A 26,446-nucleotide genomic window follows, 5' to 3' on the forward strand; every position below is an offset into this window, starting at 1 on the left:
AAATTGCAACCAGCTTTCTATAGATCATTTAAAAAATATAAATATTTTCAATATGATTTCATTTTCAAATAACAGAAAGTGCGAGGTTCTAAATAAGGCAAGTATTTTATTTATTACGGGCTGAGCCATTCTAAATAATCTGCTGGAGAACTAGTTTGCATTTAAGTATACATTTTCTATGACTGAATCCTTTGAGAGGTTCATTGCTTTAATATTTAATCATTTTAATCCTACGAATTTATATTCATTATATAAATAGGCCCATTTCATTTTGTCGGGCTTGCCGTTCCATTTAAAGTAGAATATGTTTTGCTCATATAATTTAAAAAAACAAGTGGTTCGGTGTAAGCAGGGCCATAAGTAAATAGGTCAACTGGGATATGACTAAATCATTGATAGACAGGTATTTACAGTTGAAGTCGGAAATGTACATACTTAGGTTGGAATCATTAAAACTTGTTATTCAACCACTCCACACGTTTCTTGTTAACAAACTATACAAACAAACTATAGTTTTGGCAAGTCAGTTAGGACATCTTCTTTGTGCATGACAAGTAATTTTTCCAACAATGGTTTACAGACAGATTATTAAACTTATAATTCACTGTACCACAATTCCAGTGGGTCAGAAGTGTACATACACTAAGTTGACTGTGACTTTAAACAGTTTGGAACATTTTAGAAAATTATGTCATGGCTTTGGAAGCTTCTGATAGGCTAATTAACATAATTTGAGTCAATTGGAGGTGTACCTGTGGATGTTTTTCAAGGCCTACTTTGGGGAAAATCGAAATAAATCAGCCAAGACCTCAGAAGAAAATGGTAGACCTCCACAAGTCTGGTTCATCCTTGGGAGCAAATTCCAAATGCCTGAAGGTACCACATTCATCTGTGCAAACAATAGTACACAAGTATAAACAACATGGGACCACGCAGCCATCATACTGCTCAGGAAGGAGATGCGTTCTGTCTCCTAGAGATGAACGTACTTTGGTGCGAAAAGTGCAAATCAATCCCAGAACAACAACAAAGGACCTTGTGAAGATGCTGGAGGAAACAGGTACAAAAGTATCTATATCCACAGTAAAACGAGTCCTATATCGACATAACCTGAAAGGCCGCTCAGCAAGGAAGAAGCCACTGCTTCAAAAGTTCCATAGAAAAGCCAGACTACGGTTTGCAATAGCACATGGGGACAAAGATCATACTTTTTGGAAAAATGTCCTCTGGTCTGATGAAACAAAAACAGAACTGTTTGGCCATAATGACCATCATTATGTTTGGAGGAAAAAGGGGGAGGCTTGCAAGCCGAAGAACACCATCCCAACCGTGAAGCACCGGGGGTGGCAGCATCATGTTGTGGGGGTGCTTTCCTGCAGGAGGGACTAGTACACTCCACAAAATAGAGGGCCTCATGAGGGAGGAAAATTATGTGGATATATTGAAGCAACATCTCAAGACATCAGTCAGGAAGTTAAAGCTTGATTGCAAATGGGTCTTCCAAATGGACAATGACCCCAAGCATACTTCCAAAGTTGTGGCAAAATGGCTTAAGGACAACTAAGTCAAGGTATTGGAGTGGCCATCACAAAGTCCTGACCTCAAACCTATAGAACATTTGTGGGCAGAACTGAAAAGGCGTGTGCGAGCAAGGAGGCCTACAAACCTGACTCAGTTACACCAGCTCTGTCAGGAGGAATGGACCAAACTTCACCTAACTTATAAGGCTACCCAAAACGTTTGACCCAAGTTAAACAATTTAAAGGCAATGCTACCAAATACTAATTGAGTGTATGTAAACTTCTGACCCACTGGGAATGTGATGAAAGAAATAAAAGCTGAAATAAAGTGGTGATCCTAACTGACCTAAGACAGGGAATGTTTTACTAGGATTAAATGTCAGGAATTGTGAAAAACTGAGTTTAAATGTATTTGGCTAAGGTGTATGTAAACCGCCGACTTCAACTGTAGATATCCATGGTAGCAAGATCTTATCTATTTTTACTAACTTTATATTAACATTTATTGTAGTGAGAATTTATTTACTTCAAGATATGAATACCGAATATGTCTACTTTATTGGTAAACTACACGGTAATGTAAAATTTGTATTATTTTGCGATCCAATATAGTACACTTATCATAGTTTGGTGGAATCCAGAGGTTAGAGAAATGATCTAGATCCTCTGAGTCTGTGCAAGGATCCAGATTGCGGATTTAAAAGAAAACATGAGTCGTCTGTGTACAATGATACCTTTGCTTTCAAGCCTTAGATTTCTTGCCCCTTGGTATTATTGTTGGATCTGACTTTAATAGCCAACGTTTCGATGACCATTATAAATAGATATGCCGATACAGTACATAACTTTAACCCATTGTATAAGAGATTCTCCAAAATTTAAATATTCAAGGCATTTATATATAAATTGAAGTTGTACTTTATCAAATCAAATGGTATTTGTCACATGCACCAAATACAATAGGTGTAGTAGACCTTACAGTGAAATGCTTACTTACTTAAACAACAATGCTTTAAGAGAAAAAAAAAGTGTTAAGTAAAAAATAGAAAGTAAAACTAACAAATAATTAAACAGCAGCAGTAAAATAACAATAACGAGGCTATATACAGAGGGTACCGTTACAGTCAATGTGCGGGGGCACCGGTTAGTCAAGGTAATTGAGGAAATATGTACATGCAGGCAGAGTTAAAGTGACTATGCATAGATAATAAACAAAGAGTAGCAGCAATGTAAAAGAAGGGTCTGGGTAGCCCTTTGATTAGCTGTTCAGGAGTCTTATGGCTTGGGGGTAGAAGCTGTTAAGAAGCCGCTTGCCGTGCGGTAGCAGAGAAAACAGTCCATGACTAGGGTGGCAGGAGTCTTTGACAATGTTTAGGGCCTTCCTCTGACGCCACATGGTATAGAGGTCCTGAATGACAGGGAGCTTGGCCCCAGTGATGTACTGGGCCGTACGCACTACCCTCTGTACTGCCTTGCCGTCAGAGGGTGAGCAGTTGCCATACCAGGCAGTGATGCAACCAGTCAGGATGGTGCAGCTGAAGAACCTTTTGAGGATCTGAGGACCCATGCCAAATTTTCAGTCTCCTGAGGGGGAATAGGCTTTGTCATGCCCTCTTCACGACTGTCTTGGTGTGTTTGGACCATGATAGTTTGTTGGTGATGCGGACACCAAGGAACAAGACGCTTTCAACCTGCTCCACTGCAGCCCTGTCAATGAGAATGGGGGCGTGCTCAGTCCTCCTTTTCCTGTAGTCCACAATCATCTCCTTTGTCTTGATCACGTTGAGGGAGAGGTTGTTGTCCTGGCACCACACGGCCAGGTCTCTGACCTCCTCCCCATGGGCTGTTTCATTGTTGTTGGTGATCAGGCCTACCACTGTTGTGTCATTGGGAAACTTGATGATGGTGTTGGAGTCGTGGCTGACCATGCAGTCATGAGTGAGCAGGGAGTACAGGAGGGGACTGAGCAAGCACCCCTAATGGGGCCCCCATATTGAGGATCAGCGCGGCAGTTACCTACCCTTACCACCTGGAGGAGGCCCGTCAGGAAGTCCAGGATCCAGTTGCAGAGGGAGGTGTTTAGTCCCACGGTCCTTATCTTAGTGGTCAGCTTTGAGGGCACTATGGTGTTGCACGCTGAGCTGTAGTCAATGAATAGCATTCTCACATAGGTGTTCCTTTTGTCCAGGTGGGAAAGGGCAGTGTTGAGTGCAATAGAGATTGCATCATCTGTGGATCTGTTGGGGCAGTATGTGAATTGGAGTGGGTCTAGGGTTTTTGGGATAATGGTGTTGATGTGAGCCATGACCAGCCTTTCAAAGCACTTCATGGCTACAGACGTGAGTGTTACGGGTCGGTAGTCATTTAGGCAGATTACCTTAAGAGTTCTTGGCCACAGGGACTATGGTAATCTGTTTAAAACATGTTGGCATTACAGACTCAGTCAGCAACAGGTTGAAAATGTCAGTGAAGACACTTGCCAGTTGGTCAGCGCATGCTCGGAGTACACGTCCTGGTAATTTGTCTGGCCCTGCGGCCTTGTGAATGTTGACCTGTTTAAAGGTCTTACTCACATCGGCTACTGAGAGCGTGATCACACAGTTGTCCGGAACAGCTGATGCTCTCATGCATGCTACAGTGTTACTTGCCTCGAAGCAAGCGCTTCCCTTTGTAGTCTGTAATATTTTGCAAGCCCTGCCATATCCGACGAGCGTCTGAGCTGGTGTAGTACGATTCAATCTTAGTCCTGTATTGACGCTTTGCCTGTTTGATGGTATACTGGAATTTTATATAAGCTTCTGGGTTAGAGTCCCGCGTTGCCTGTAATCCATGGCTTCTGATTGGGATATGTACGTACAGTCACCATGGGGACGACATCATCGATGCACTTATTGATGAAGCAAGTGGCTGATGTGGTGTACTCCTCAATGCCATCAGAAGAATCCCGGAACATATACCAGTCTGTGCTAACAAAACTGTAGCTTAGCATCTGCTTCATCTTACAACTTTCTTATTGACCAAGTCACTGGTGCTTCCTGCTTTAGTTTATGCTTGTAAGCAGGAATCAGTAGGATAGAATTATGGTCAGATTTGCCAAATGAAGGGAGAGCTTTGTATGCATCTCTGTGCGTGGAGTAAAGGTGGTCTTGAGTTTTTTTTTCCCCTCTGGTTGCACCTTTAACATTCTGGTAGAAATGAGGTAAAACAGATTTGAGTTTCCCTGCATTAAATTCCCCGGCCACTCGGAGCGCCTCCTCTGGATGAGCGTTTTCCTGTTTGCTTATGGCCTTATACAATTCCTTGAGTGCGGTTTGTGTTGGTAAATAGACGGCTACGAAAAATATACAGTTGAAATCGGAAGTTTACATACACCTTAGCCAAATCCATTTAAACTCCGTTTTTCACAATTCCAGACATTAGTTAATCCTAGTAAATCCCGGTTTTGGGTCCGTTAGGATCACCACTTTATTTTAAGAATGTGAAATGTCAGAATAATAGTAGAGAGAATGATTTATTTCAGCTTTTATTTCTTTATTCACATTCCCAGTGGGCCAGAAGTTTACATGCTATCAAATAATAATTGAGAGTATTTCCTTTGCATTGCTTAACTTGGGTCAAACGTTTCGGGTAGCCTTCCACAAGCTTCCCACAACAAGTTACAAACCTTTTATAAGTTTGTTTCTTTTTTTATTGTTAACATTTTTTTGTGGAAGACTGGCTTCCCTTGGAATCCATTAATACATGACACTTTGTAGGCTGAATGTCATTACACGTATGGTGTTTGTAATAGATGTCCTTTTCCATTCAAATGGCATGTGCACAGTGCACTGTTCAGATGCTGGACTTATTTTGAAGTGTGCAATTAACCTACTTTTTGAAGGGATTTGTTTGACAATCAGACGAAATCAAGACTGTTTGTGTTCATTGACACATTAAAAGGTAATACAATATTAGTTCAATTACATATTTTCTATAAAGCTCAAGCTCTGTCTGTTGTTCCCATTTTGCCTTTAGTTCTACCTCTCGCAGTTGCACATCTATGAGGTGTACTCTACCACCTGTGGGACCCATTTCATCAACTTCCTTCTCCTGAAGGATTTCCTCCTCTACCAAAGTAATACCAATCAACTCTGACTACCGCTGTTGGATTGCCAGATGCCACTTTGATGACATAATGCTTTGCAATGACGAGCAGATTTGCATTTGTACATTTATCTAGCATCTCCAATGTAGGGTTTTCCAACTTAAAGTCCATGGCTTTATTTTAATTTTATTATCTTGTGTTCATGCAACTTTCAAAATGATCCCACCAATCTTATAACCTCTCAAGGTGGAGGTCAGTAACAGAAATTCTACCACAAAAGTGTATTTTGAACACTCAAATATCTGGGCACAGAGCTTCAGAGTCCCGGACGAGCCCCCATTTTGTTACGTTCCACAGCAAGAAAACCAAAAATGTAGCTCAAACAGAAGAAGGAACTAACAGTCACTGACCAACAACCAAAGCAAAACAAATGGGGTTTTAGGAAGAGTTCTGAAAGACACTCATTGGGGTGTCCACTGAAAGTTGACTAGCAACAACAATTGGAACCTAAGACACCAAACATGAGCGGCCACTAAATTTGCCCGAAAAGATGCAAACTAAAGAAAAACCCAAACATTTCGCTACACCCTCAATAACATCTGCTAAATGTGTATGTGACCAATAACATTTGAAGACAACACTTAGTTAATGATTCAAAAGTTGTAAAGTCTCATGTCCAGGGTGAATACATTTGAATTCATGTATATTAGACACCTCACACAGGTGTATCAACTAAAATATATATCAAAGACTAGATTGAAGAATGGGACAATAGACAAGTGAATATAAGTCAGTTATTGCATTTGTATGAATGATTGGTTAAGATATGTAGACCTTCCAAACACACAAGGGTGTTCTACACTATTTATTTAACAATGGCTAAGTCCGAAGTGGACAAGTCCAAAAATATAAAATGCAAAAGTCCTATTTTAATAGCCCTTAGTGATCTGTGGTCCCAACACAGCAGGGACACTGAGGGATCCAAGCCAGTGTTCCAAGCCTCCTCTCTGGTTCACAGTGTATGCACTGGCATTAACACGCGCGTAGCACACAAAGCAGTAGAGAACGTCGGCAGGCACTGCTAGCAGGTGAAATGTTGGAAATGGAATATGAAGAGGTACTTAGCTTTGGGCAGGGTGAAGCGTTCACCCTCCCAATTTCCCAAAGGCCTCCTCTCCGTTTCTTCTCGCTCACCAGCAGCCGTCAATCTGATCCACAGTTGATTCGTAGTTCCTCCTCCGGTCAGGTCACACTGCAGCTATAGTCTCAATCCACAGGCACACTGGCATTAATGAGTGCGTAGCACGCAACACAGTAGAGAATGTTGGAATACAGCTCTCTGGCACTAAGTTAAAATTGGATATAAAGAGGTACTTAGCTTTGAGAAGGGTTAGCGTTCACCCTCCCAATTCCCATAAAGGCCTTTTCTCTCCATTTCAACACTGGTCCCGGTCTGCTCCAACAACAGCCCTCGTTCTCGCCTCGTCTCCGGCTCTACAGCCTCGCTTCTCCCAGCTCACATCGATGGTGTACTGCTTCTGGCGTTCACCTTAAATAAAGAACAGCCGTGGGAAGTAGTCCTGATACATCAAAATTAAATAAATATATAATCATTGAACTAGGCCTTTAATACTCCAGTATGAGTGGAGAAAAATACTAATTGGCACTAAAGTTTGTGAAAATACTTTGTTACTCCAGGTAAATACCCCCCTATAGATAATATAAATATTTGTTTTCCCCTCGCATCTAGAGCTGCCTAATATAGCAAGTCAGTTGATAGTACAGTAGCTAGGATGACTGAAATGTGTGACATTACTTGCTCCGAGGCATGCATCAAAATTGCTAATCAGCTATCATGCTGACCAAACAGCTTGCGTTGGGTGTAAGCGCCTTCGGACCCAGGTGATAAAATATAACTTGGTTCTATTTCAACATGCTGCAAGTCCTGCCTCTCCCATCTCCTCATTGATTTTTAGCAGCATATATGTGCTGTCTCCTCATTGGTTTTTAGGAGCATAAACCCACGTGGGTGATTGAAAGATGAACTTAGGTCCACACTCCAGTCGAGTTGGTTGTGGTAATGCACCTTAAAGATGGTTGCCAACCACCATATAAAATCCAAAGAAAAAGAAGCCTGAAGGAAGGATTACTAGAAACAAACTCAGTTTACCGTTTTAGCTGTGGATGAATTGTCGGAGTAGAAGATGTTGTGCATTTCAGGTAAAATAACAAACCAATGTTTATATCCCAGGACAAATTAGCTAGCAACAGCAAACTAGCTAGTTCAATTGCCATAAATGTTTAATGCTTTTCGACCTGTCCCCAAATTAATATAATTAGTTGAGATTTTGTTTTGATATTTCAACCAGCGTGTCCTGATCACGTCTGGTGTGGGTGGACAAAATTAACTTGCGTGTGATGGTGGACGCATGCACGCGTTTTCAAAAAACTTAACATGTGTAAATATTTGTATGAACATAACAAGATTCAACAACTGAGACATAAACTGAACAAGTTCCACAGACATGTGACTAACAGAAATGGAATAATGTGTCCCTGAACAAAGGGGGGGTCAAAAGTAACAGTCAGTCTCTGGTGTGGCCACCAGCTGCATTAAGTACTGCAGTGCATCTCCTCCTCATGGACTGCACCAGATTTGCCAGTTCTTGCTGTGAGATGTTACCGCACTCTGTTTTCTGGATATTGGCGGGAACTGGAACACGCTATCGTACACGTCAATCAGGAGCATCCCAAACATGCTCAATGGGTGACATTTCTGGTGAGTAGGCCGTGAAAGAACTGGGACATTTTCCACTTCTAAGAATTGTGTACAGACCCTTACGACATGGGGACATGCATTATAATACTGAAACATGAGTTGATGGCGGCGGATGAATGGCATGACAATGGACCTCAGGATCTCGTTACAGTATCTCTGTGCATTTAAATTGCGATCAATAAAATGCAGTTTTGTTCATTGTCCATAGCTTATGCCTGCCCATACCATATCCCCACCACCATCACGGGGCACTCTGATCAGTGTTTACGTCAGTCTGCCATCTGCCTGGTACAGTTGAAATCGGGATTCATCTGTGATTAGTACACTTTTCCAGTATGCCAGTGGCCATCGAATTTGAGTATTTTCCCACCAAAGTCGGTTACGATGCCGATGCTGCATTCAGGTCAAGACCCTGGTGAAGAAGACAAGCACAGAGATTAGCTTCTCGGAGACGGTTTCTGACAGTTTGTGCAGAACTTCTTCAGTTGTACAAACCCACAGTTCCATCAGCTGTCCGGGTGGTTGGTTTCAGACGATCCCGCAGGTGAAGAAGCCGGATGTGGAGGTCCTGGGCTGGCGTGTTGACATGTGGTCTGCTGCTGTGAGGCCGTTTGGACGTGCTGCCAAATTCTCTAAAATAACATTGTAGGCAGCTTATGGTAGAGAAATTAAAATGAAATGATGTGACAACAGCTCTGGTGGACATTCTGTAAGTCAGCATGCCAATTGCACCTCCCTCAAAACTTGAGACATCTGTGGCATTGTGTTGTGACCAAACTGCACATGTTAGAGTGGCCTTTTATTGTCACTGCATCAGGGATAGCATACACAGGCAAAACATTTAATAATTATGTAAAATGCGAACCTGAGATTCCAAGGCTACTAAAGCCAACACATTACCGCTGCGCTATGGAGTTTTAATGAGAACAGTGGAGAAAAAAAACATGCCAGCAGTCCAAACACTAATGCACCCATCCCGTTAGCAGGATCATTTTCGTCAACATCCGCTGAATTGCAGAGCGCCAAATTAAATTACTAAAAATATTTAATTTGAATGAAATCACAAGTGCAATATAGCAAAACACAGCTTAGCTTGTTGTTAATCCACCTGGCATGTCAGATTTCAATAAAGCTTTTCGGCGAAAGCATAACAAGCGTTTATGTAAAACCATCTCTCTCAGTAGACAAAATATTACAAACAGCTAGCAGCCACTTGGTCACGAAAGTCAGAAAAGCAATAAAATGAATCACTTACCTTTGATGATATTCGGATGTTTGCACTCACGAGACTCCCAGTTACACAATAAATGTTCCTTTTGTTCCATAAAGATTATTTTTATATAAAAAAAAACTCCATTTGGTTGGCGTGTTATGTTCAGAAATCCACAGGCTCGAGCGGTCACGACATCGCAGACGAAAATTCCAAATAGTATCCGTAATGTTTGTAGAAACATGTCAAACATTTTTTAGAACCAATCCTCAGGTTGTTTTTACAATATATAATTGATAATATTTCAACCGGGACTATAGCTTCGTCAATAGGAGACAGAGTGAAATGTCTGCTCCGCTCTGTTGGTGCATACAAAACGCTGCTGGCACTTAGCCATACAATGAAGCGGTGTGATCTTTCTCGCTCATTTTTCAAAATAAAAGCCTGGAACTATCTCTAAAGACTGTTCACGCCATGGGGAAGCGATAGGAAAAGGAATCTGATTGATATCCCTTTAAATGGAGCGAAGGCAGGCTATGGAATTTGTAAGTCGCTCTGGATAAGAGCGTCTGCTAAATGACTTAAATGTAAATGGAACAGAGAGCTTTCAGGAAAAACATCACTTCCGGGTTGGATTTTCCTCAGGTTTTCGCCTGCAATATCAGTTCTGTTATACTCACAGATAATTTTTTGACAGTTTTGGAAAATTTAGAGTTTTCTATCCTAATCTGACAATTATATGCATATTTTAGATTCTGGGCCTGAGAAATAGGCAGGTTAATTTGGGTACGTTTGTCATCCAAACATCAAAATACTGCCCCCTACACTCAAGAGGTTATTAAGACACACCCTATCCCCTCATACCTTAAATTAAGTGGGCACTTCTGATGACGTATCTTTACATCTGATGAGTATACACTTGCAGGGCAAGGGGCGAGGGAGGACTAGGGTTGTACTTCTACAACACCAAACATGAGAATGATGAGTTGCTTGAGTCTGTAGAGTTGCTTGAGTCTGTAGAGAAACATATACTTAATTGGTTATCTAAATTTCCCAATTTGTTATTATTTATAGAAGGGGGCTATAACATTACTATAGATAATTAATCTGATAGATGGCCACCAGCTAGAACAACCAGTCAGAATTTGGGTTTAATACTTTTTATGGAAAAGTTTGATCTTGCTGATATATGGAGAGAGAGGTTTGTAACAAAACAGGTTCCAGACAGTCCAGAATATATTTTTGGCTTTATATCCAAATGTATTGATAGTGAGTGTGTTACTACAGATATTTGTATTACTCCCCTCACAGACCATAGGGCCATTTACATTGACATCAAAATATTTACCGCCTAATATTTACCTTAGTAGAGCATCCTACTGGAAGCTAAATAGCTCATTATTAAATAATGATACAGTTACGTTTGAGGTTAAAAATCTGCTCTCACACTTTTGGGAAAGGGCTTGTGAAGAAAAATCTTATTGCAAGAACTGGGAGCTCTTTAAATTCGAGTGTCCAAATATCTTAGAAAATATGGTAGTAACCTTGCTAAGAGCAGAAGAGCTGAGGAGGAAAAGGTGATCATTAAGATAACTTCCCTTTCTCAGAGGTCCCCAGCTGGCAGAATTCATCCTATTTCTTTAGACTTGAGAAATTTCACTCTACAAATAACACTATCCATAAATTAAACATTGATGGTGTTATTACAGATGACGAAAAAATGATTGGCTAAATACTGAAGCAATTTTTACAGGAATTTGTATTGCTCTATGTACTGTCAGGAATACACAATGTTTTTTTACTCACTGAATAATGTTCACTCTATCAGTGATACATAATCTAAACAGTGTGATGAACCCATCAAAGTTGAAGAGATTAGTCTATCAAACATCTAAAGAACAACACATCACCAGGTGTTGATGGAATTCCTTCAGAATTTTACAAATTATTTTCTGAACAAGTAGCTCCCTTCCTATTTGAAGTCTTTTTTTAGAGAGTATTAAAAACAGTGTTCCCCCTTCTACAATGAGTCAGGGGTTAATAACACTGATGCCTAAAAACGAAGTGCTGCTCATTGATAACTGGCGTCCAATATGTCTTCTTAATAATGATTATAAGATATTGCCCTTATTACTTGCAAAAATAATTAAAGAAGTCCTGGGTGCAATCATTGATGAAACACAGTCTGGCTTTATGAGGAACAGACATATTTCTAACAATATCAGACTAGTATTAGACATACTTGCCTACTCAGACCTAATAACCGATGATAGCTTCATTTTTTTATATATATAAAGCATTTGACACATTAGAGCATCAGTTCCTCTTCCACTCCCTTGAGAAATGTGGGGATTTTTTCTGTAAGGCTATTAAGACTCTCGATACAAATGGTAAAAGCTCTATCAAATTGAAATATGGCACCTCACCTAGATTTGAGTTAAAGAGAGGAATTAGGCAAGGTTGTCCTATCTCTCCGTATCTGTTTTTATTAAATCACCTAACAAATTCTTTAAAAAAATAGTCCTGTACAAGGTATTTCCATAGCTGGTAAAGAAATTATTATAAGCCAGCTGGCTGATGATACTACACTTTTTCTGAAAGACGCTAACCAAATTCCCATATTGATCAATGTGATACAATCCTTTCCCAAAGCGTCTGGTCTATATCTTAATATTAATAAATGTGAACTCATAGCTGTCAAAGATTGTATGACACCTTCATATTATGGTATTCCAGTTAAAGAAGAACTTACATATTTAGGCATAACCATTACTAAAGGCTTACTAAATTTTAACCCTCTTATTAAAGAAAATCCAGAAGAAGCTAAATCAATGGCGACAGAGGAACTTTTTTAAAAGGAAGAGACCTTCAGCCTTGGTTATTAGGAATCTTTAGGCTTACATATGGCGCTCTCTTTATATCTTGACGGTAAAATAAGCAAGGAGATAGACCAGATGCTTTTCAACTTTCTGTGGATAAACCATACCCATTATATTAGGAAAACTGTTATAATGAACACTTATGAGTGTGGCGGGCTGAATTTTCTGGACTTTACTACCTTAAATAATACTTTTATGATAAATTGGATAATACAATTCCGAAGAAGACACATTTCTATGTGGAATTTTATTCCTCATCATGTCTTCTGTACTTTTGGTAGCCTTAACTTCATGTTGGTTTTCAATTATAATATTGACAAAGTTCCAATGAAACTTTCTGCTTTTCATCGGCAGGTTTTCTTGTCATGGTCCTTAATTTATAAGCATAATTTTTCTCCACTGATATTATATGGAATAATCGGGATATATTGTATAAAATAATTTTGTTTTTAGAGTATTGGTTCCGAAATAATATCCTATTGGTGAGCCAACATGTAAATGCAGAGGGTTTTTGACTTAGTTTTAAGGAAATCTTAACACTTTACAAGGTCCCTGTAGCACCTAAAGATTTTGCAATTGTTTTAGATGCCATTCCCTCCGGTGTTGCTTTATTATTCATTCGTGTGAAGACCTGACCCTCAGAGCCTACCTTCCATTAACCCTGTTGACTCATCAGTAGGAAAGAATTGTTTCTCTTTTGGCCCATTCAACAACAGAGCGATACGAACCTAGTTTCAGCACGATGTTGTAATTGTTCATAAATATTATCCTGCCAACCACTATATGAAGAAGTTTAAGGAAAACAAACTCAAATTGTACCTTTTGTAATGACCACCCAGAAACAGTGTTGTGTCTTTTTTGGCATTGTATTCATGTAAGGTAACTGTGGCAAGACATCAGTAGATTTATAATTGAACACATTCATGAAGATTTTACACTATTGTGGAGAGATGTACTGTTTGGATTCTTTACCTATGATAGAAATAAACTGAAACAATTTTATGTAATTTAATTATTATTTTGGCCAAATTTCATATTCACAAATGTACATTTACAAACAAAACACCACACTTTCATACCGTACAAAAATAAATTGAACTATATTTTAAGACAATTAAATACTCTCGAACAAAAAAGCTGTTAGAATTGTGTATGTATTTCCCTTAAGGTCCTTGTGTAATATATATATTATTTATATACTTGTGTTCCCACATGTACTTCCTGTATTGATTTGTTTTTAATTTTAAAATGTTTTTAAAAAATGAAAAGGGGGCTAGGGAGGAAGGAATGATTTTTAAATGGGCCACCCTTGCCCGGAAATTGGTCACTCGTTCATCCCGCGATGACTGTTTTCAGTGGGTGTGGGTGCTTTATTTGCGCTACAGTCAATTGAGTGCATGTCTACTTATATTAAATATATAATTATTAATATACCCCTACTGTATGATAGCTAGCAAATTAATTTGCTAACTAACGTTAGCCTGGCTAGCTGGAACTTCTGAAGGAAAAAGTGTTATTTATACAATTTCCGAAAGATAACCAAACAAACATATTTACTTTTTACGAGACGTGTTTGTGCCGTCATGTGCATTAGTATCACAATTTCTAACTTATTTGCATTCGTTTTTACTTACACTTGTATGTTGACTTCTCCATTGATATGTTTTCTCTGACTTTTCTTAGCGGATGTACAATCGTCGCGAATTGAATTATGGGGAGTTTCAGGCCCCCGGAGCGAACCTAATTTTACACTCGCAAAGTCGACTAAAATAAATTTAACTGTATTTTAAGACAGTTAAATACTCTACTAACAAAACAGCTGTTAGAATTGTAAGTGTATGTATGTCTCTTAAGGTCCTTGTGTAATTGTAATGTGATATTGTCCAATAGCTCGATTGTCCATTGTATATAATCTATATATACTTGTGTTCCCTCATGTACTTTCTGTATTGATTTGTTGTTAATAAAAACAATTAATTTAAAAAATAAAAACGAGGGCTGATGGGCTTACGTTGAAAACGTCACTTGCTTGGCTCATCATATGGACCGCCCACCCAACATGGCAACGGGGATTCCCCCGAGGGTAAGTGGTCGAGGGTGTGTCTTTCAAGTGTTTGGAACGAAACCCGTGTTGCAATGTGGCTACTGGTTAGCTACCTGGGTATCTAAACATCACGTTGGTCCCGTCTTCCATTTAGCTAGTTAATCACTGGCATTGTAACAAAAGCAGTGCTATGATTGGTCAATAAGGCTGGCAAAAATATGAGTCAGAGATCAAATCGTACATGCAAGTATATTGTGAGCAGGTAGATGCTGTGCTCCACACTTAATTTATTGTGCTCAATTCCACTTTCTGGGCTTGCAACATTTTTGTCTGAGCTCTTAACTCTCTCTCAGCTCCTCAACATAATCCTTTGCGCCCTCAATATTTTTTTTATCTGAACTCACAACTCTCCACCGACGCTCAACATTATTTTCCATGTTCTCAACATGCCTTTTAATTGTGCGACGGAAATGACGCCATACATCCCATTCAAAATGTTCTGGACATGCAAATTACCCACAAACATTGTCTGAAGAATATTAACCAAATCTGTGCCTGTATTTGGCGCTGTTGCAGTCAATCGTAGGTATTTCAGTGTTTGGTAATTCTCTGAAAATGACATCCGAGGAAAGAGGCTGTATGGGTTGAACGATAGAATAGGACCAAACGTCAAAGCAGTTTCGGAGTAGAACCACTATTATTTAATTGCGCAAGGCGCACACATAGCGTTTTGGCAAGCTTCCACGTTTAATGAAAAGCGGGTCAGGATATTCTCTCGTGCTCACACAGAGGCCAGCACCCAACAGGAAAACCCCTAGTCAGCAAACAATCCATGTAGCCTATTGCAATAAATTCTCAGTAGACCCTTTATGAGCAGATAATTCGCAGTATTAACGAATTCTTGAATTGAGACGCCTAGGCCTATAATTGGATCACGCATAGACCTATTGCTCAACATCTACAGGACTGGTAAATGCATTCTAAAATATCAGTCAATCAATTTATGACGTGGAAAAAGTGAACACTAATTTAACATGGGTTATTCTGGAGTCACTGAAATAAATTATATTAACCCCACTGTGACTAAAACAAAGCATCCCTTATATAATACCCGAATATTATAGGCTCAACAGCACTGAAATGATTTTGCATGTTTGTTTCATATTCATGTGTAGAATTGATGACCCACATCAGATACATGTCATATAATAGGAGTAGGCTAAGCTACACTCTTTTCAATATGTGATTTGGGGTAACGCATCTTATTCTTATCATATATCTGTTTGCTATTAATTTCCTCCTAATAAAAGCCTAGACTGAGAAATGCAGTGCAGGAAAATTGTTTCTCAGCAGCCTCCACCGGTGTCTGAGAAAAATCGTCCAACATAAAAGTTGATTAGGTTATTTACCCTCCACGTGTGCGCTTCTTTGGGTTGGTCTGACTTCTGCCATCTGATTGGACACACCTTCCAAATAGTTCACGCCTACTGCGTCCCAGCCTGGCCACTGGGCGGGGTCGACCCCAGCATTCGCTTTCATTGGCCCACACTGAGAAACTTAATAACTCTAGTCCGGCATGGGTCGAGCGGTATAAATACAGTGTCTTGGTGCAAGATGAGCACCGACACCTGATATAATTTCCTTCGTTCATCTTCCATCGTATGAACATAGCCATACGGATGCTGCAGCAAGCCCTCAAAGTGTCCGGTCGCAGTGCGTCCCCGCTGATCAAGTGGATGGAGAAGTGGGCTGAGAGCGCAGCTGGCCTGAAGAAGATCGAGGCGGCGCACGGGATGAAAACCCTAAAGGAGATGCCGGGACCCACCGTCGCCAAATTTGCCTGGGACCTCTTCGCCAAACGGGGACTGTCCCGCCTCCACGAGCTGCAGGTAAATTATGTTGTTGACTTGTTGATCTTTTCTTTTTAATCATTACTTTTTAGCCAGACACTGATGTAAATGTATGACATTTGTGTTTTATAATTTATTATACTTAGTGCTTATGGGTTTGTCTTTTTAACGGCAAAACCATAGTAATTCATGTTTCATTAGGATATGTATATGGTCTTCACATTGTTTCTTGGAATAGATAGGTTAGTTATTACATTGATGTTGGGTTTGGCATAGCCTATGCAGTCGCCAGAAAACGCTAACATCCGGTTTTCAGGGGTACAGTATTTTCAACCTAACTTCTGTTTCCCCTGAAAAACGGGAAGTGGGAACTCAGCTCAGGCATCTTTCTACACCTGCTCCATTAGGTTAGATATGGCATGGTGCTATAGAGAAGGGCAGGCTTGAGGCTTGCCCCCCTCAGTCAGCCAAGGCCATAAACAGTGTCAGACTGGCAGACCCTGTCACTGGCTCTCACATGTACTGTATAACCTAACCATCAGTGTGTAATGTAATTGTCCAACAATTAAAAAGCTATGAAGGGGCCAACAAAAGCTACCTAAATGTACCAGACATGCAGTTGTGAATGTATAGGCTATGTAAGACAAGTGGTTCATTGAGCAGGAAAGTGCAACTCAGGCACGTTCCCATGCTTTGGGGGTGTCTGCTGGCTCATAGGGGTAGATGGGGAGCATAAGGAGCAAGAAGGCAAGCTTTTTATCACATATTGACCATAGGGCGGCTGCTAAAACTTTGAACATTGTACAGATTTTGGCCATAAACTTTTTTACATCAAGCAGCTTTAGAACTGTAGCTAGGTCTGCTCACAACATATTGATGTTCCATCCATAGAAATAGAATAATTCTATAGACGGTTCCATCTCTACTGAATCATGCCATCCATATGCGTTGTGTGCTAATGTGTTGTCCTCACCCAGCTTGAGGGTGTGAAGCGCTACGGGCCAATGTGGAAGGCCAGCTTCGGTCCCATCCTGACGGTGCACGTGGCCGAACCAGCCCTAATAGAGCAGGTGCTGAGGCAGGAGGGCCAGACCCCCATCCGCTCTGACCTCTCCTCTTGGAAGGACTATAGGAAACAACGAGGCCACGGCTACGGACTGCTCACAGCGTGAGTACCATTAATCTCCTCTGCTGTTTTCCTCCTGTGCTGTCCCCCTCCCCTCTACTCTGTTGACCTTGCCTCCCCTCCCCTATCGCCATATTCATTTCTCTCATCACCACACCTCTCCTCTTCCCCCCTCCCCTCTCCTCCTCTCTGTCTTTACCACACCCTTGACACATAGCATCTGTTTTTATGGGTGTCCCATATTTCATAATATCACTATAGCAGCCTAATTATCTTTGTGACAGTGTCTGACTGTGTGATCTTACTCAATGAGTTGTCAAGCTGATTTAAGCTGTTCTGACGTCAGGGTGACGTGCTGTCCACAGGAAACAGGAAAGATTAACAGAGACGAAACAAAGACTTTAGACAAAGGAATAATTGGCTAGTGGCCATACAGACAGTGAGTCATCCCTCGATCTATGATGGGTTATTATTACCTATGGGTTATTACCTAATCACCAGGAATATGAAAATACTATCTCAAATTTAATTCAAGATTTATTTATACGGCACATTTCAGTCATGGAATGCAACACAATGTGCTTTACAAGAAAAAAACTAAAATAAAACCATGAAAATTAAAGCTGAAATATTTACTACACAACAAACACAAGATAAAAAAAACAAAAAAAGGACACAAACTGAACAATTACAGTTCCATAATGTAGCCTACAGTACAGTTGACCCAGCCTGTATAAAACATGTACATTATTGATGTTTGTTGGTGTGCAAACTCATTTGATGGCATTATTTTCTGTTTACCTTACTTTCTTCAGTGAGGGGGAGGAGTGGCAGGCGGTGCGGACTCTCCTGGGGAAGCACATGCTACGTCCGAAGGCGGTGGAGGCCTACGATGCGACTCTAAACGGCGTGGTAGATGACCTCATCACTAAGCTCCGCCTCCGCAGGCGCCAGGACCCCCGCGGCCTCGTCCCGGACATCGGCAGCGAGTTCTACCGCTTCGGCCTCGAAGGTAAGGCCTATTTACATTCACTGTGGTTTGCCCCTGAGGCCTGATTTTACTCAACTCTCTTTGTTGATGTTTTTAAAGGGTGGCATATGAGGTTAGCATCTGTGGTCAGGTGCCTGTAATAAGAGACTAAATCAGGAAGGAGCTTTATTATTGTCATTCTATTGTATCAATGTCAATTAGCATTGTAGGTTACTAGTTTAGTCTATTAACATAACATACTTGTGTATGGTACGAGTATGTTACTCTGACAAGTCTATAATAGTCTTGATTGGATCTGTATTACAGAGGGAAAACACAAAGCCCTTCTGGAAGCCTTTCAAACCCTTCTCCCCTTACCCTCTGCCTGTCTTCCTCTCTGCAGGGATCTCCTCAATCTTGTTCGATTCCAGGATTGGTTGTCTAGACCCTGTGGTTCCCATGGAGACAGAACGTTTCATTCAGTCCATTAACACCATGTTTGTCATGACGCTCCTCACCATGGCTATGCCTGCCTGGTTACACCAGTTGTTCCCCAAGCCCTGGGACACTTTCTGCCAGTGCTGGGACTACATGTTCCAATTCGGTGAGCTGCCATCTTGGATAGCCTCATACTTGCTCCACCTTGGTTTAATTCCACAGACTTCTTTAATCCATGCTACCTGACTGACATACTGATTTATTATTAGTTGTCCCCAGTGTTAGTTTTTCCCAACGGATAGATTTCTAGTAACTTATAGTAACTATAAATAGTTCCCATTGAACAGAACCCATAGTGTGTGGTCTCCTTCCATTCATTACCTGTAATCCCTGTAGTAAGTGTTCCCAGAGGTCTATTTTTTTCCTCTTCAAGCTGTACGGATCCTATAAGTCTGACTAGAGCTCTTTCAGACATGTGTTCAAATACTATTTGAAATCATTTCAAATACTAGCTAGAATTGATTGAGCTTGCCTGGTGCTATGGAACCAATATAATTGTCGCAATACTGCACACCTAGCCCATCTGGTACTCCAGGCAGGCTAAAGAAAACGCTGAAAGTATTTGAAAAATGTAAAATAGTATTTGAACCCAGGTCTGACTGAGCTCCTTCATTCTGATCTTGACCCCTGATCTATCTCATTGCAGCTAAAGGTCACATTGACCAGCGTCTGATGGAGGAAGCGGAGAAGGTGGCGCGGGGAGAGGAGGTGGAGGGGCGATATCTGACTTACTTTCTGACCCGCACGGGGCTACCCATGAAGACGGTGTACAGCAACGTCACTGAGCTGCTCCTGGCTGGGGTGGACACGGTGAGGAACATCTCTAATCTCTCCTTCCTCTCTCATCTCTCCCACCTCTGTCCTCATCGCTCTTTGACCTAGTGCTTTAATATTCATTTTTAACATATCCAATAGCCAAACGTCTCCATTCCCCCTCACTCCTAGTCACAGCGTACTTCCTCTTCTTAATCTCCCACTCTGTATGTTAAGTCTGATCCCATACAGTCAGGCTTAGTTGTAGAGAGCTCACTATCCTCTCCATCCACTGCTGCGGTGTTCTTATGGTGAATGATTTTACAGTCGTACTGATCTGCTGTGTCCTGTGTGTGTTCAGATTTCCAGCACCATGTCCTGGTCCCTTTACGAGCTGTCTCGGCACACTGAGGTTCAGGCCTCGCTGCGGGAGGAGGTATTGACTGTGATGGGGGGTCGGAGGGTGCCTGGGGCTGCAGACGTGGCTCGCATGCCCCTCATGAAGGCTGTGGTCAAGGAAGTTCTCAGGTAAAAATCAAATTAATTTATAAAGCCCTTCTTACATCAGCTGATATATCAAAGTGCTGTACAGAAACCCAGCCTAAATCCTCAAACAGTAAGCCATGTAGGTGGCTCGGAAAAACTCCCTAGAAAGGCCAAAACCTAGGAAGAAAACTAGAGGAACCAGGCTATGAGGGGTGGCCAGTCCTCTTCTGGCTGTGCTGGGTGGAGATTATAACAGAACATGGCCAAGATGTTCAAATGTTCATAAATGATCAGCATGGTCAAATAATAGTAATCACAGTGAACAGGTCAGTGTTCCATAGCTGCAGGCAGAACAGTTGAAACTGGAGCAGCAGCACGGCCCAGTGGACTGGGGACAACAAGGAGTCATCATGCCAGGTAGTCCTGAGGCATGGTCCTAGGGCTCAGGTCCTCAGAGAGAGAGAGAGCGAAAGAGAGAAAGAGAGAATTAGAGAGAGCATACTTAAATTCACACAGGGCACCGAATAAGACAGGAGAAATACTCCAGACTGACCCTAGCCCCCCGACACAAACTACTGCAACATAAATATGATGAATGATCATTTTTGTATTGAACTAGGCAAGTCAGTTAAGAACAAATTCTTATTTACAATGACAGCCTACCAGGGAACAGTGGGTCAACTGCCTTGTTCAGGGGCAGAACGACTGATTTTTACCTTGTCAGCTCAGGGATCCAGCCCAACGCTCTAACCACTAGGCTACCTGCCGCCCCAAAATAATAATAGTAATAATATAGGTTTGGATTTATATAGCACTATTCCAACCAAGCTCCTCGTTATATAATTAATTAAGGGAAGTTAATTTCATCCACTACCAATTGGGGTGAACTATGTACCCTTGATTCAATCAACTACTACAACCAATCGATCAGTCATTAGACTGATCAGTCACACTATTGTTGTGTTTTGGCTTCTTCAGACTTTATCCTGTTATTCCGGCCAATGCCAGGGTCATCGCAGACAAAGACATCCAGGTCGGAGGCTACCTCCTCCCCAAAAACGTAAGTGTTGACGTGATGTTGAGTGCTTATTTTTATGCACTTTTACAGCAATCTGGTGTAATATGGTGTAATATTCATGTGTAAAGGCAAATGTGTGTAATGGTAAGTTTAAAAAAACAACTGATTCTTAACAGCAGGATTCTATCCTATCCAGACTCTGATCACCCTCTGCCACTTTGCCACATCCCGGAATGCATCATTTTTCCCGAACCCAAATGCCTTCCAGCCCCTTCGCTGGCTGAACCGGGACGAAGGCCACCACCCCTATGCCTCGGTGCCCTTTGGTGTGGGCAAACGCAGCTGCATTGGCCGCCGCATCGCAGAACTGGAGGTCTACCTGGCACTTGCACGAGTGAGTTGATTCTTGGTAACTTTTACATCGAGGCTTTGGCAGAAAGTGTCTCATAAAATGACATTAATTTTCATTGCATTTTGAGTCCCAGTACATACAGTCGTGACTGAAATAATTGGCACCCTTGATAAAGATGAGAAACTATAAAATAACACAAATATTGAGCTATGTAGTACACTACATTTTTTTGGGAACATTTTATTATTTAATGAGATTTTGTCTAACAAGTAATTTTCCCCTCTAGTGTAAGATCCCTCCCAATGTGTTCTCCAATCTCATAACATTTTACAAAAAGGTTATCTTCGCAAGGGGAGGGTGCCAGAGTATTGAGAAAAAGAAAAAAAACATCTGCGTAATTGTATTAGTATAAAATGTAATATTTCCCTTTTTTTATTGCATACGATATAGCTCAGTATTTTTATTATTTTATACAGTCCTTTTCTCATCTTTATCAAGGGTGCCAATCATTTCGGTTGTGACTGTATACTGTGTTTTTCTCCTTGTAGTAGACCTCTGTTCTTCTAAGTACTGTTCATGTGAGGGGTGCCCTCTAATTGCCTCAACCCCTCTCCTTGTCCCCTCAGATTCTGATGCAGTTTGATGTAAAGCCCGATCCAGAAGGCAGTGGTGCAGCAGTCAAACCCATGACCCGGACACTGCTGGTGCCAGAGAGTGAGATCAACCTGCAGTTTATTGAAAGATGAGTCGATGACCTGCTGAACACTAGCTATGTGTTTTTGACTGTGACTGACAATCCATAGCTCTCAGAGTGAGACAGTTGGGAGCACTGGGAAAAGCATTGCGAAAGAGGGCCCGACTGAATTTGTAGGCCTAAACCCATAGACCAGGCCCTCAGCCCCTCAGATCCCAAGTCCAGTTGGTTTGGGCTGGCCTGGGTCTGAGTTGATACAGCAGCTGAATGAGGGGCTGATAGGTCTTTGTTAATTGAAAACCTTTCGCTCTGTATATGAACAGTAGTAGTTGCATTTCCAGTGAACTGAAACTCACTTCCCACACATTTTTTGCACAAGGAGGCTTGGAGATGGTGAAAGGAGGGTACGGCAATATTTCAAGTGCATTAGAGCCTATCTTGAAACTTCTCTCCATGCAGAGTGAAATGCACAGAACTTGAAACTTTTGACTGAAACTTGAAAAGTGCATCAGGAGATATGTGACATAGTACTATAAAGCTGCAATCAGCAGTAGAAACTATAACAAACTGTGCCCCTCCCCTATTTTGGTAAAAAGCTGAGGGATGGGTCTGGAGAAATGTAACCACTTAAAAATTAATAGACAAAGCTATGGATGATAGGACTGACCATCCATGATATCAAAATGATCGCTTTGAGGCCATGTAGTGTTTATTTACATTTACTTTGTTTCCAAACATTGGGAGTAAAACAAGCTTGTATTTTGGGTTCTGATGGGATACGACAGTTGAACTAAGATCATGATGCATTTACAAGTTGCATTATTCAAGAATCAATGGGTACATAACATTAATTGATAAGTAAAAAACTGCTGATTTTCCCCTTTAATGACGAGTGATTTTCCTTCTCAATATCAGGTTGATCCCTCTTTTCACCTCTTAAAGATGCATTATAAAGGTTTTGTATAATTTCAGCCAGTAGATTTGAAAGTAGCACTTAAAGCCATAACGTGCCCTGAAAATTGTGCACAATTGTGTACAACGTCATCCATTTCGTATGAAATGTTACGTCCTGCAGTATATACAGTGCCTTGCGAAAGTATTCGGCCCCCTTGAACTTTGCGACCTTTTGCCACATTTCAGGCTTCAAACATAAAGATATAAAACTGTATTGTTTTGTGAAGAATCAACAACAAGTGGGACACAATCATGAAGTGGAACGACATTTATTGGATATTTCAAACTTTTTTAACAAATCAAAAACTGAAAAATTGGGCGTGCAAAATTATTCAGCCCCTTTTACTTTCAGTGCAGCAAACTCTCTCCAGAAGTTCAGTGAGGATCTCTGAATGATCCATTGTTGACCTAAATGACTAATGATGATAAATACAATCCACCTGTGTGTAATCAAGTCTCCGTATAAATGCACCTGCACTGTGATAGTCTCAGAGGTCCGTTAAAAGCGCAGAGAGCATCATGAAGAACAAGGAACACACCAGGCAGGTCTGAGATACTGTTGTGAAGAAGTTTAAAGCCGGATTTGGATACAAAAAGATTTCCCAAGCTTTAAACATCTCAAGGAGCACTGTGCAAGCGATAATATTGAAATGGAAAGAGTATCAGACCACTGCAAATCTACCAAGACCTGGCCGTCCCTCTAAATGTTCAGCTCATACAAGGAGAAGACTGATCAGAGATGCAGCCAAGAGGCTCATGATCACTCTGGATGAACTGCAGAGATCTACAGCTGAGGTGGGACACTCTGTCCATAGGACAACAATCAGTCGTATATTTCACAAATCTGGCCTTTATGGAAGAGTGGCAAGAAGAAAGCCATTTCGTAAAGATATCCATAAAAAGTGTCGTTTAAAGTTTGCCACAAGCCACCTGGAAGACACACCAAACATGTGGAAGAAGGTGCTCTGGTCAGATGAAACCAAAATTTAACTTTTTGGCAACAATGCAAAACATTATGTTTGGCGTAAAAGCAACACAGCTCATCACCCTGAACACACCATCCCCACTGTCAAACATGGTGGTGGCAGCATCATGGTTTGGGCCTGCTATTCTTCAGCAGGGACAGGGAAGATGATTAAAATTGATGGGAAGATGGATGGAGCCAAATACAGGACCATTCTGGAAGAAAACCTGATGGAGTCTGCAAAAGACCTGAGACTGGGATGGAGATTTGTCTTCCAACAAGACAATGATCCAAAACATAAAGCAAAATCTACAATGGAATGGTTCAAAAATAAACATATCCAGGTGTTAGAATGGCCAAGTCAAAGTCCAGACCTGAATCCAATCGAGAATCTGTGGAAAGAACTGAAAACTGCTGTTCACAAATGCTCTCCATCCAACCTCACTGAGCTCGAGCTGTTTTGCAAGGAGGAATGGGAAAAAATGTCATTCTCTCGATGTGCAAAACTGATAGACATACCCCAAGCGACTTACAGCTGTAATCGCAGCAAAAGGTGGCGCTACAAAGTATTAACTTAAAGGGGCTGAATAATTTTGCACGCCCAATTTTTCAGTTTTTGATTTGTTAAAAAAGTTTGAAATATCCAATAAATGTCGTTCCACTTCATGATTGTGTCCCAGTTGTTGTTGATTCTTCGCAAAAAAATACAGTTTTATATCTTTATGTTTGAAGCCTGAAATGTGGCAAAAGGTCGCAAAGTTCAAGGGGGCCGAATACTTTCGCAAGGCACTGTATATATTTTTTACAAATCTGCAATTCGTATGGTATATTACAAATTTGTAAGTGCTTAAGATCCAGTTCAATCTCTTTAAACATTCTGATTTATTCAATAATGCTCATGAATACAATCACTTATACTTACTTGTGATTTAGATTGTAGTAAATGGTGTTGCCAATGTTATTATCAAAGGAATCTGATTAACTTCATATGTTCCTCTCACCTAACTAGACATCAATTGCTATTTTACTGTAAGAATCCTGACCATAGCATGTAATGCAAAATGAATATGGACTGTGACGTTGTAACTTATTCCTTAGCTAACACAAATGGAAATTACGGTGGCAGGTAGCCTAGCAGTTAAGAGCGTTGTGCCAGTAACCCAAAAGGTGCTGGTTCGATTCCCGAGACGACTAGGTGAACCATCTGCCAATGTGCCATTGAGTAAGGCACTTAACCCTAATTGCTCCTGTAAGGCGCTCTGGATAAGAGTGTCTGCTAAATTACTATAATGTAAAATGAAAGCATAGCAATCATAGATTGGCAGATGCCAATTGTATTGACATCTCAGTTGCATTTAATAATGTTTAGGCATTGCTGATGAAGGTTCCTTAAAATGCTTAGAAATGTATCATGTACTACCTTTTTAGAAGAGTGTTATTGAATAATAATAATTTGTCAAAACTATGATGCTCCTATCAGGATGGTGCTCATTTGGTGCTTATGTGGTGCTCGTTAATATCTTAATGAAAAATGGCAGCTGGTGGGACTAGCATGGTGCACCATAACCCACCTGGGTTACTCTGTTTTAAAGACAGTCTTTTTAAACTATTTTCAACTTTTATGAAGTCCCAAACTATTTAGCTAATGTGTGGTGTCTGTACCTCTTACGTCTAAAAAATTGTTACCAGTTTTTCTACATCTAGAACCTTACGTGACTTGTATGATGTGGTGCTTCTTTCTCTGTTGTAATAACACATTGTGGAAAACTGTTACAACAATATGGAACTATTTTACTTTTCTATTTGTTTTCTAATAAATAAAAAAAAGCACATGTATTCATGGTCTTTTTCTGTTCCAGAAATGTCTATTATACTACCTTACGGCATCGTTTGTTTTCCTGTAAGGCATTAGTGAGGGTGGGGGAGGATCAATACAGTTACATATTGCTATATTATTTTTGGGCGATATTATAATATCATACTCAAGTATTGAGTTGTATAAGAATATATATCTATATATACAGTTGTGTGTGTGTGTATATAGCTTGTTTTTCAATCACTCCACATATTTCTTATTAAAAAACTATAGTTTTGGCAAGTCGGTTAGGACATCTACATCTAAGTAATTTTTCCATCAATTGTTTACAGACAGATTATGTCACTGTATCACAATTCCTGTGGGTCAGAAGTTGACATACACTAAGTTGACTGTGCCTTTGAACAGCTTGGAAAATTACAGAAAATTATGCCATGGCTTTAGAAGCT

General features: G+C 40.6%; 1 protein-coding gene and 1 long non-coding RNA gene across 2 annotated transcripts; one reads left to right on the forward strand and one right to left on the reverse strand.

The window, feature by feature from the left end:
* Positions 1 to 1,758: 1,758 nt before the first annotated feature.
* On the reverse strand, positions 1,759 to 14,400 carry LOC118400369 (uncharacterized). The gene is made up of 4 exons (XR_004829003.2): positions 14,107 to 14,400; positions 8,883 to 9,015; positions 8,609 to 8,795; positions 1,759 to 7,153 (listed from the first exon to the last, which is right to left on the reverse strand). It is a non-coding gene; the product is annotated as an uncharacterized LOC118400369 (long non-coding RNA).
* Positions 14,401 to 16,139: 1,739 nt separating this feature from the next.
* On the forward strand, positions 16,140 to 24,559 carry LOC118400368 (25-hydroxyvitamin D-1 alpha hydroxylase, mitochondrial). Its single transcript, XM_035797167.2, has 9 exons — positions 16,140 to 16,405; positions 17,344 to 17,534; positions 18,308 to 18,504; positions 18,866 to 19,066; positions 19,607 to 19,770; positions 20,075 to 20,241; positions 21,178 to 21,259; positions 21,414 to 21,611; positions 22,196 to 24,559. The coding sequence occupies exons 1-9, from the start codon at positions 16,178 to 16,180 to the stop codon at positions 22,313 to 22,315; spliced, it is 1,548 nt and encodes a 515-aa protein (XP_035653060.1). The 5' UTR covers positions 16,140 to 16,177; the 3' UTR covers positions 22,316 to 24,559.
* The last annotated feature ends 1,887 nt before the right edge of the window (positions 24,560 to 26,446 follow it).

Source organism: Oncorhynchus keta, chromosome 21 (genome assembly GCF_023373465.1).
Source record: "Oncorhynchus keta strain PuntledgeMale-10-30-2019 chromosome 21, Oket_V2, whole genome shotgun sequence".
In the NCBI taxonomy this organism is placed as follows: Eukaryota; Metazoa; Chordata; class Actinopteri; order Salmoniformes; family Salmonidae; genus Oncorhynchus; species Oncorhynchus keta.